Source organism: Heptranchias perlo, unplaced genomic scaffold (assembly GCF_035084215.1).
Source record: "Heptranchias perlo isolate sHepPer1 unplaced genomic scaffold, sHepPer1.hap1 HAP1_SCAFFOLD_50, whole genome shotgun sequence".
In the NCBI taxonomy this organism is placed as follows: Eukaryota; Metazoa; Chordata; class Chondrichthyes; order Hexanchiformes; family Hexanchidae; genus Heptranchias; species Heptranchias perlo.
Window position 1 is genome coordinate 8,133,156 of NW_027139516.1, and position 11,975 is coordinate 8,145,130.

General features: G+C 43.8%; 1 protein-coding gene across 1 annotated transcript; it reads right to left on the bottom strand.

Moving 5' to 3' along the window:
- Positions 1-7,849: 7,849 nt before the first annotated feature.
- Positions 7,850-10,931, bottom strand: LOC137313999 (probable G-protein coupled receptor 139; the record flags this gene model as incomplete). The annotated part of the gene is made up of 2 exons (XM_067979687.1): positions 10,862-10,931; positions 7,850-8,715 (listed from the first exon to the last, which is right to left on the bottom strand). Coding segments are annotated over exons 1-2 (936 nt in total), but the record flags the coding sequence as incomplete, so codon positions are not given.
- Between the last annotated feature and the right edge of the window lie 1,044 nt (positions 10,932-11,975).

Below are 11,975 nucleotides of genomic sequence, written 5' to 3' on the forward strand. Positions count from 1 at the left end.
CTTCTCCAGACTTTCTACATGACTGAAATCCCCCATCCTTGGTACCGTTCTGGTAAATCTCTTCTGCACCATCTCTAAGGCCTTGACATCTTTCCAAAGGTGTGGTACCCAGAATTGGACAAAATATTCCCGCTGAGTCCTTACCAGCATTTTATAAAGGTTTAGCATAAATTCCTTGATTTTGTGCACAATTTCAAAGCAATATAATTCAAAATAATACAAAACAGATCGTACAAAATATGATCCCAATATTATAATTCAACCGCAGTACATATTTTATAATACATGGTGACCAATACAAGGTGGGATGGCTTTCCACGGTTCCCTTTCCCCATAACGCCTTTGCGTAGGTCGCACCTCGCTTCAGTGCGTCCCGCAGCACGTAGTCCTGGACCTTGGAGTGTGCCAGTCAGCAACACTCGGTCGTCGACAGCTCCTTTAGATGGAAGGTCAGCACGTTTCGGGTCGACCAAAGGGCCTCTTTAACTGAATTGATGGTCTTCCAGCAGCAGTTGATATCTGTCTCGGTGTGTGTCCCAGGGAACAGCCCGTAGAGCACAGCGTCCTGTGTTACCAAGATGTTGGGGATGAGCCGGGACAGGTACCAACGCATCTCTTTCCACAACACCCGCGTGAATGGACAGTCTATCAGCAGGTGGATGACGGTGTCACCATGCTGCAACCTCGAGGCCAGCACACGGTGGTGCTGAGATTCCGTGCATGTTGTAAGGACTGCATTGGAAGGACCTTCTCACCACCATCCAGGCCACATCCCGGTGCCTGCTGGTCAGTTCCGGCGATGAGACGTTCTGCCAAATGGCATCGGCCGTCTGGTCCAGGAACTGCCCGTTCGGATCCATTCCCTCCTTTACCTGCAGGACGCCCAGAACGTTCCGTGCCGACCACCGTCAGAGGGCTTTGTGGTCAAAGGGGTTCCTTCGCAGGGACTTCTCCACCTGGGACAGGTGGTGGGTGATGGTCCAGCTGGACGGGGCGTCCTGCATCTGCTCGGCCAGCGTAGAACCTAAGCGCGCGGTGATTTTTCCGCAAGCTCAGCCTCTTCTCAGCATCATTCAACATTGACTGGGACAGCCATAGCATTAGGGGCTTGGATGGAGAGAAATTTGTTGAGTGTATTCAGGAGGAATTTCTCATTCAGTATGTGGATGGCCCGACTAAAGAGGGGGCAAAACTTGACCTCCTCTTGGGAAATAAGGAAGGGCAGGTGACAGCAGTGTTAGTGAGGGATCACTTTGGGACAAGTGATCATAATTCCATTAGTTTTAAGATAGCTATGGAGAAGGATAGGTCTGGCCCAAAAGTTAAAATTCTAAATTGGGGAAAGGCCAATTTTGATGGTATTAGACAGGAACTTTCAGAAGTTGATTGGGAGAGTCTGTTGGCAGGCAAAGGGACGTCTGGTAAGTGGGAGGCTTTCAAAAGTGTGTTAACCAGGGTTCAGGGTAAGCACATTCCTTATAAAGTGAAGGGCAAGGCTGGTAGAAGTAGTGAACCTTAGATGACTCGGGAGATTGAGGCACTAGTCAAAAAGAAGAAGGAGGCATATGACATGCATAGGCAGCTGGGATCAAGTGGATCCCTTGAAAAGTATAGAGATTGCCGGAGTAGAGTTAAGAGAGAAATCAGGAGGGCAAAAAGGGGATGTGAGATTGCTTTGGCAGATCAGGCAAAGGTGAATCCAAAGAGCGTCTACAAATACATAAAGGGCAAAAGGGTAACCAGGGAGAGAGTAGGGCCTCTTAAGGATCAACAAGGTCATCTATGTGCGGAACCACAAGAAATGGGTGAGATCCTGAATGAATATTTCACATCGGTATTTACGGTTGAGAAAAGCATGGATGTTAGGGAACTTGGGGAAATAAATAGTGATGTCTTGAGGAGTGTACATATTACAGAGAGGGAGGTGCTGGAAGTCTTAACGCGCATCAAGGTAGATAAATCTCCGGGACCTGATGAAATGTATCCCAGGACGTTATGGGAGGTTAGGGAGGAAATTGCGGGTCCCCTAGCAGAGATATTTGAATCATCCACCGCTACAGGTGAGGTGCCTGAAGATTGGAGGGTAGCAAATGTTGTGCCTTTGTTTAAGAAGGGCGGCAGGGAAAAGCCTGGGAACTACAGACCAGTGAGCCTGACATCTGTAGTGGGTAAGTTGTTAGGGGGTATTCTGAGGGACAGGATCTACAGGCATTTGGAGAGGCAGGGACTAATTAGGAACAGTCAGCATGGTTTTGTGAGAGGAAAATCATGTCTCACGAATTGGATTGAGTTTTTTGAAGGGGTAACCAAGAAGATAGATGAGGGCTGTGCAGTAGACGTGGTCTACATGGACTTCAGCAAAGCATTTGACAAGGTACCGCATGGTAGGTTGTTACATAAGGTTAAATCTCATGGGATCCAAGGTGAGGTAGCCAATTGGATACAAAATTGGCTTGACGACAGAAGACAGAGGGTGGTTGTAGAGGGTTGTTTTTCAAACTGGATGCCTGTGTCCAGCGGTGTGCCTCAGGGATCGGTGTTGGGTCCGCTGTTATTTGTTATTTATATTAATGATTTGGATGAGAATTTAGGAGGCATGTTTAGTAAGTTTGCAGATGACACCAAGATTGGTGGCATTGTGGACAGTGAAGAAGGTTATCTAGGATTGCAACGGGATCTTGATCAATTGGGCCAGTGGGCCGATGAATGGCAGATGGAGTTTAATTTAGATAAATGTGAGGTGATGCATTTTGGTAGATCGAATCGGGCCAGGACCTACTCCGTTAATGGTAGGGCGTTGGGGAGAGTTATAGAACAAAGAGATCTAGGAGTACAGATTCATAGCTCCTTGAAAGTGGAGTCACAGGTGGATGGGGTGGTGAAGAAGGCATTCGGCATGCTTGGTTTCATTGGTCAGAACATTGAATGCAGGAGTTGGGATGTCTTGTTGAAGTTGTACAGGGCATTGGTGAGGCCACACTTGGAGTACTGTGTACAGTTCTGGTCACCCTATTATAGAAAGGATATTATTAAACTAGAAAGAGTGCAGAAAAGATTTACTAGGATGCTACCGGGACTTGATGGTTTGACTTACAGGGAGAGGTTAGACAGACTGGGACTTTTTTCCCTGGAGAGTAGGAGGTTAAGGGGTGATCTTATAGAAGTCTATAAAATAATGAGGGGCATAGATAAGGTCGATAGTCAAAATCTTTTCCCAAAGGTCGGGGAGTCTATAACGAGGGGGCATAGATTTAAGGTGAGAGGGGAGAGATACAAAAGGGTCCAGAGGGGCAATTTTTTTCACTCAAAGGGTGGTGAGTGTCTGGAACGAGCTGCCAGAGGCAGTAGTAGAGGCGGGTACAATTTTGTCTTTTAAAAAACATTTGGACAGTTACATGGGTAAGATGGGTATAGAGGGATATGGGCCAAGTGCAGGCAATTGGGACTAGCTTAGTGTTATAAACTGGGCGACATGGACATGTTGGGCCGAAGGGCCTGTTTCCATGTTGTAACTTCTATGATTCTATGATTCTATGATTCCTGATTACTAAGGCTTCCCGTTCCGCTGTTCTGGGGAATGAGGTGGGTCAAGCAGAGCAAGTTTCAATGGGGAATATATCGGGAACAATGATCATAGTATCATGAGGTTTCGACTAGTTATGGAGAAGGGCAAGGAGCAATCTAAATACTTCATTGCAGGAGTGACAATTTCAGTGGGTTGAGATCGGATCTGGCCCGGGAAAATTGGAATCAAAGATTGGCAGGCAAAACTGTAATCAAACAATGGGTGGCCTTTAAAGAGGAGATGGTTCGGGTACAGTCTAGGTACATTGCTACGAGTGGGAAAGGTAGGTCAATCAAAGCCAGATCTCCCTGGATGACGAAAGAGACAGAGAGTAAGATGAAGCAGAGAAAGGGGGCGTATGACAGATATCAGGTTGATAATACAAGTGAGAACCAGGCTGAATATAGAAATCTCAGAGGAGAAGTGAAAAAGGAAATAAGAGGGGCAAAGAGAGAGTATGAGAATAGGCGAACAAAAAGGTAATCCAAAAGTTTTCGACAGGCATATAATTAACAATGGAAAGCAAGAAGAGGGGTGGGTCCGATTAGGAACTAAAAAGGTGATGTATGCATGGCTGCAGAGGGCATGGCTGAGGCACTAAATGAGTACTTTGCATCTGTCTTTCACAAGGAAGAAGTTGCTGCCAAACTCACAGTAAAAAGGGAGGTAGTTGAGTTAATGGAAGGGCTAAACATTGATAAAAAGGAGGTACTAGAAAGGCTGGCTGTGCTTAAAGTAGATAAGTCACCCGGTCCAGATGGGATGCATCCCAGGTTGCTGAGGGAACTAAGGGTGGAAATTGCTCAGGTAATGACCATAATCTTCCAATCATCCTTAGATACGGAAATGGTGCAAGACGACTGGAGAATTGCAAATGTTACAGCCTTGTTCAAAAAAAGGCTTTAAAGATAAACCCATCAACTACAGGCCAGTCAGTTTAACCTCGGTGGTGGGGACGCTTTTAGAAAAAAGTAATCAGGGACAAAATTAATACCCACTTGGACAAGTGTGGATTAATAAAAGGACTAATTGGATAGCCCTTTCAAAGAGCTGGTATAGGCACAGTGGGCTGAATGGCCGCCTCTTGTGCCGTAACTGCTATGAAAATATGAAATTATGAACAAAACAACTTCAACGCCATAAACCTGAAACAAAATGGCAGCCAGTAAGGCAGCAATCTTACAGAGGGGCAAGCTGGACATCTTACTGATTTGCAAGGCGGCCATCTTACTGAGGGGCAAGGCAGTCAACTTACCGGCGGGCAAGGGGGCAATGTCAAACAAATTGACCGCCATGAAACTTAAACAAAATTGCCGCCCTGATCTTGAAACAAAAAGGCCAAAAGTAAGGCATCCATCTTACTGAGGGGCAAGGTAGAGCTTGTTATGGTGAGAGAGACGGAAAGAGTTAATTTGCTGGTCCTGTTAAATCACTGTTGCACTATAGTTAAAGATACAAACTGAGTGAGACTGGCACTAGCTGGTGTTTAACAGAAATATGGCGGTGCAGTGAGGGATTAAACACCAAAATGTGAACTTCTGCAAAAATAAATTGACTAATACTTGATTATTCTGACGTAATGGTTACCGAGAAGGAAAGACCAGACATTGGGAGGAAAGGTCCAATTAACCGTTTTGTGTAGCGAATGCAATTCTAGCTTCTATTAAATAAATCAGAATAAAATTGGACTCAATCTGAATGCAGTCTAATCTGGGATTTTGTTTATTTCTCCATTATTCATATTTTTCTTTAATCTGAAACAATAAAAGTATTTGTAACATTAACAGAGCAGGAGAGTGCAGCGAGACCCTGTCCACTTTAATAACACAGCAGACGGGTTAAGAGTACATTGTGATTTATCAGAGAATCCAGCAACTCACTGGGAAAGTTACACATGGTACAGATGGAGGAGCAAAAAGGTGCAAAGTGATTTTCCACTTTAATTTGGGGCAATGACTTTTGTCTCCACAATGTTTAATTTTATAATAAACTTAATGTGCTCTTTTTTCCGAAAGAAATTTCAAGCACAGACCAGGGCTTCATAAAGAGAACAATGATTATTAATACACTATAAAAATTGTCATTTTAATTTAAACAACACTTTGGGTTTATGCCCGATTTAGAATTGCTTTAACCACAATAAAACAACACATTGTGAATTCCGAAAATGCAAAACCGTTTGGAAATCAAATGTCTATCTTGGAATAAGCCCATACAGGAAGTTATATACTCATGGTTGGTTGAAGCATGCGGGAAAATTCCAAGTATTTTGATGGATGATGTTGCAGTGTAGCGTGGCTTTCTCTTGTATCCAGGTCATCGGCTTCATAGGCAATCTGTAAACCAGCATCGAGGCATCAAGCTGGGAGGTAGCGAGCAGTCATTAAGATTCCAGGTGAGGTGGTGCTGCCAGGAAGTGAAAGGTGAGTTTGGAGCAGTCGTGGTGGATCTGTGTCTCTCCACACTCAACATCTGCACAGCTTTTAAAGAGATTTTTAACACCGGATCACACCTCTGGGACGGTGGCTTCTCAACGATAGTTTCCTACAAATACAACCCACGATTGATTGACACTTCACTTGTTTTCTCTCATTGTCCACAACGTAACCTAGTTAAGTCGGCAGATTGTTCAACTACCTCTAGCCCTCCTGGAATCGTTCTTTTTGCTACGGTGATCTATCCTCTGCTGTGTGATCATTTACAATCTGTTATTAACAATCCTTTAAACAGCCCTTCCACCTTTGAACAGTCCTTTTCCTTCAGACATGCTGAAGTCGATTTCGTCTCAGGCTTTCGTTCAATAGATGAATGTTTACGACATAGAGCAGCTGGGAAACCCCTGCAGTAAGTAATGGTCAGGGGCAGGGACACAAGGCTGAGTCCAGGCTTATTGTGCAGCCTCCAGGCATCACCTTGAGAAATGTCAAAATTAAATGCAGAAGAGTGTTACCCCAGAACAAACATGAACTGTCTGATCTGCTTCATCTGCTGCTGTTCTGCTGGTCAGCACTCTCACACACTCCAGGCTGATTACACAGTTTGTTTGGTTATTTAATGTTTTCTGTGTTCTAGTCTCACTCCTGCCCCTACCCTGCTGTCACTTTATATGTTTGTCCAACTTTCATTGTGTCTATTCTCTGTTTATGTCGTTTGTCCCTATTTATTTTCTGTCTGTTTTTCTATCTTGTTATTTCCACTTCTACTCCCATCACTTTGCACTTCTTTGTCAGTCTCTCTCTCTCGTTCCATCCATGTCTGCTTGCTCGCTCTCATTATATATATATATATATATATATATATATGTATGTATATATATTAATATATGCTTTCTTTTACTCCTTCTTTCTCTCTTTCTATTTCTCTCCTGTCTTACAAACTCTCATTATTTATCTCATTCTCTGTGTAACTCTGTCTCTACCTCTCTTTGTTTCTATCTCTCTCCCACTCACACCCTATCCCTTTTATGTGAACCTGTTTTAATTTTCTGCGCTATTTAATCATGATATTTCTTTTGTCCCTTTGTTTTTTCTCTGTGTTCCCTCCTCTCTCCATCTTTCTCTCCTTCTGTCTCTCTCTCTCTCTCTATCCCTCTGTCTCTCTGTCCATCTTTCTCTCTTTCTCTCTGCCTTTGTCCCACTACCTCTCTCTTTTTCGCTATTTCTCTCTCTATCTCTCTCTCACCCGCTCCCTGTGTCGCTCTCTGCCCCTCTTTCTCTTTCTCGCTCTCACTCTCTATGTCTCTGTTTTTCTCCCTTTTCTCTGTCACTCTATCTCCCCCTCTCTCTTTCCCTCTCTTTATCGCTCCCTGTCTCAGTCTCTCACCCTTTCCCTCTTCGTGAATCATTGTGGCTTTCTCTCTCTCGCTCACTCTCTCCCTCCCTCTATCTCCCTTTCTCTCACCCTCTCTCACCCCCTCTCCATTTATTTGGAATGCACCCATTCTGATAAGGCCCACAGCAGCTACTTTGACTCCCAACTTTGCAATTTTTGCTGTACGGCCATTTAGATGAAGTCCAGCTGAGATACTTGTGCCATCATTTTGCACAAAAATGCACTTGTTGCCTGCAGAATAAATCCTGCCTCAATAGATCAGAATTTCAATAAAATATAATATCAGAAGCATATTTCAGATCATTTAATGTCTCTGTGTGGCTAATATAAAATGTACTTTCCATCCCCGGGAAGTGTAGGGGATGGAGTATGAAATGGGATTTAGTTCTAGTGCTTGAAACCCTTCAGCTCTTTCTATGATTTCACGAATTTAACAATTAGATTGAGTGGGTATTTCACCGCGTTCTTCAGCTCCTCTCTGAATTTAGTCTGAGTCAGGACATAAATACACGTGTTTGTGCAGGAACTGAGAAGTTGCAGCATCTTCGCTGTGTGTTCTGTGATATAACCAGGGTCAGCGGTGGAGTAATAAGACCGAATGTCCACAATTCGTACATAAATGGAAAATACAACCTGTGTCAGCCACAACAGTATAAAACTGCCCGATATACTGAAGAGTAAAATGATGGATTTCTTTCGGTTCTCCATCTCTGGATCACTCTGATTCTCTCCATTGCTGCGGCCCCGGAGTCCCCTGCGGACTCGACTGGACACTAAAATACGCCTGACCGTCAGAACATTGAGCAGCAAAATCAGACAGAACGGGACACAAGGGGTTAAAATGAGGTGAAACATCTCAAATGCGGCCCATGCGGGGGAAGTAAGGAAGCTCGGTTTAATCTCACAACCCCAGGGAACATTATCAATTATAAATCTAGGTTCATATATAAAGTACCAGGGAAGACTCTCTGAACAGCCCAGCACACTCACTGTTCCCAGAACCACAGCCGCCGTTCTCTCGGTGCAATATTTCGTTTTCAGCTTCTCACAACAAATGGCCACAAATCGATCAAAGGTGAAAGTGACTGTGAGCCAGACAGAAACCACTGTGGCTGCTTCAGTCATAGAGAGAATAAAACTACACAGGGGAGTAATATCCAGGAATGACCATGGGAGATAGAGCACATTAATTTTGTTCAATATCGGATCAGTGATAACGACCATGAGATCGGCCACTGCCATTCCCACCAGGTAGACACTGATACATTTGGAGAGACCGCACTTTCCTCGGGACAGGATCACAATCGCCACCAAGTTAACTGTAAGAGAGAGAAAAGGAAGCAGAGAAATTACTGATCAGACCTGGAGCCAAAGCAGCAATTTGAGAGGATCTGGGGTGAAATTTCCAGCTTTGTTGCTGCATCGAAGGGTGGAAAGTGATTGATTGACCTGGGCAGCGCTTTCGGGCAGAGAGATGTTTTTTAACACAATGATCAATAATGAATTGGGAGATGGATACAGAAAGTGAATAAAGTGAGCACCGGATCCACTGGAAGGGCTGAGTGAGGGCGCAGTGCCGGTGGGAAAGGGAGAAGGGGCTTTACACACCGGGAATCCAGCGGATTAAAGCCGGATTTGGGCTCCAGACGGACGGGGAAAGAGGGGGAAGGGTCGGGAATGTGAGGGGACAGGGGGAGTTACAGCCGGTTTATTTTTCAAGGTTAAGAGAGCCGACAGTGGCTGGCACTAAATGGGAAAGTCAGCGAGAGACCGAGCCAGTGAGTGAGATTGGGAGGGAGACAAGTAAAGGACATGCAGGAGCTGGAGGGGAGTCAGGAGGAGATGGTTTGGGAAAGTGGATAAACTGAAGAAACAGATGAGGAGACAGAGGATTCAATGCAGTGGGATGATAGGCTGAGATTCACAGGGAGAGACTGCAGCAGAGTGTTGGAGGAAATCTAATCTATCGGTCCCACTAAAACAATCCAACTAATACATTCAACAGTTCATTTCTGTGGTTATTGATGTCAGGAAACCTGTGTAGTTATAAAATGTGTACAATAAATTTACTTTGTAATTCACTTGTAATTAAATTTAAAAGTATTAATTAAATCAACCTCGTTGTTTATTGAATTCACCAAACTTTAACGTACTGTATCCGAACAATTCATTCCGATCAAGACATTTCTGATTATATTTTTTTTCAGCAAATTTTAATTATGTTTAGTGTTAAGTTGGAAAACAAGGAACATTCACAAAAACAGACTGAGGACCTGACAGGGATATAAACATGAGGATCGAGTCCCACAATAAAAACTCACCCAATCTGACCACATCATAATAACACCTTCAAATCACATTTTCTGTGTTTAATTGTACTGGAAGTTTCAGCAGTTCATTCTGATGAATTATTCACACCACAGCCTCTCGCTTTCCCTCTCAGTCACCCTCTCCATCACTCACTCTACTCTCTTTCTCAACTCCATTTTCATATCCGATTAAATCCTATCACCCTGTACCTGCATTCTGTTCACCAGCCCCGTGTTCCACCGATCCTATTCTCAGTGTTAGTTTGTTAAATAATGAAGCCTCTGTGCAATAGTTTAATGTTTCTACACCTGTTCACATGCACTGTTCACTTCATCCACAAATCATGGAATAAACAGAATCGAATCCCTCTCCCAGACAGATCTCTCAATAATTGAGATTCCTTCACCTGTAATTATAAAGTAAAGTGATAGATGGCGGGATTGTTCAATTAACAAAACGCCAACATCATACTTATAAACTACAGGTACATAGAAGGGCTGCTGATTCCAACAGGGACAGTGCAAATTGAGACCACAAAACATCAAAACATTTCATTTAACAGTGAAGTCCAGTGACAGTCAGTGAATTCATCCACAGTGAAGCAGAGAAGGAGATGTGAAAGAGTCAGCAGAAAACTCAGTTCAGTAACCAGACATCTGAAGCGGCGTCAGATACACACACAATGATATAATATTTCATAACAGTGATCACCAATAAATACATTGAAATCCCAGTTAAACTGAAGCATGTTATTGGGGAGGGAGGACATTCCGCTGCCTCCTTGTAACACTGAGACCGTGAACTGTCTCATTATCAATCACTGAAAACACATTGATGAAAACATATTCCAGGACAGGTTAGTTCCACAACATGAAACTGTTATCATCTCCTGATGGTCTGATACCAAGTCTGAGCCCAATACATTCAGTACAGAGAATAATGCAGTAACAATGCCAGGGTTGGATAGACAAATTCATGGCAGATATAATGCAGCGCCTCAATACCGAAAGAGCAGAGACTTAACACATTCCATCATTCAACCAATAGAACAGAACAAGTGACTGTGTAAAATATGTAGGGACAAAAACAATTTGCCAAGTACAGAAGCAGAGTTAACACCGATTTACACCTTTAACAGCTGAGATAACGGCTTACCCGGAATTCCAATTGCTGCAAGAACAGGATAATAAATGCGTTCTATCTGAATCATTACTGGATATTCCATTTCTGTGAGAAGCACTGACTTCTGTTCGCCTGGAAACCACAGCTTCGGCAGGCACTCTGAGCTGATCCATTCCAACAAGTCCTGATTTATACAGGGGATAAGTCTCCACTGACACGGTTATCCTCCTGACCATTGCTATTAGTTACAGTCAGTTTAACAAACACATTATATCAGCAGCTTTGACTCCGCTGTAAATAATGTGGTGAATAAAACACAAACATCTCAAAGTCCAGGTTATTACTTAATCAGACCTCTCTCAGGAATAAAGTTTAAATCTATTCTCATACAGGACTGATCCAATAATAATGAGCGGCTCCATTTACAGCTTTTATATAACTATATTGACCATGTTCACTCCTGGTGTTTCATTTATAATTTGGACCAATTCCTAGGCAGTGTACACTGAACCCAGGGACACAAGCAGACCCGTTTCACTCTCTTCTTGCAGTTTCCCAGTTAAAATATGAATTTTGAGTCTCTGATACGAGGACAGTTAAAGGGCAGGTTGAGGATTGAAGCCTAGAAATGACTGTGGGTGATATTAGGGGACGGACACTGAACGTGTCCCATTGACATTCCTCTCTCCGCTATTTTACTGCAGATGTTTTCCCGTTTGTTCTACATTGGTTAACGGCTCCAGTAAAATTGGCCCCGTGTAAAACCGAGCTGAACTCATGACCCTTTTTCACCTCCATCACAAAGGCCCCGTAATTCCCTCACCCGCCTCCATTCCTTCCTCAGCCCATTGCCATTGAAACCCTCATCAATGTCTCTGTCCCCTCCAGACTCCATTCCTCCAATGCACTCCTGACCGGCCACCCAACCTCCACCTTCCATAAACGTGAGCTCGTCCAAAACTCTTGTCCGTGTCCAACCAGCACCAGGTCCTGCTCGGACTCACTGACCCTCACTCTCTCCCAGTTACATATTCATTACATTTAAAATTCTCATCCTTGGGTTTAAAACCCTCCCCATTTCCACACCAACAGACAACCCACCCGTCACCATCTCATTCATCGGAAATTGGCCTCTTTTGCTGGGACT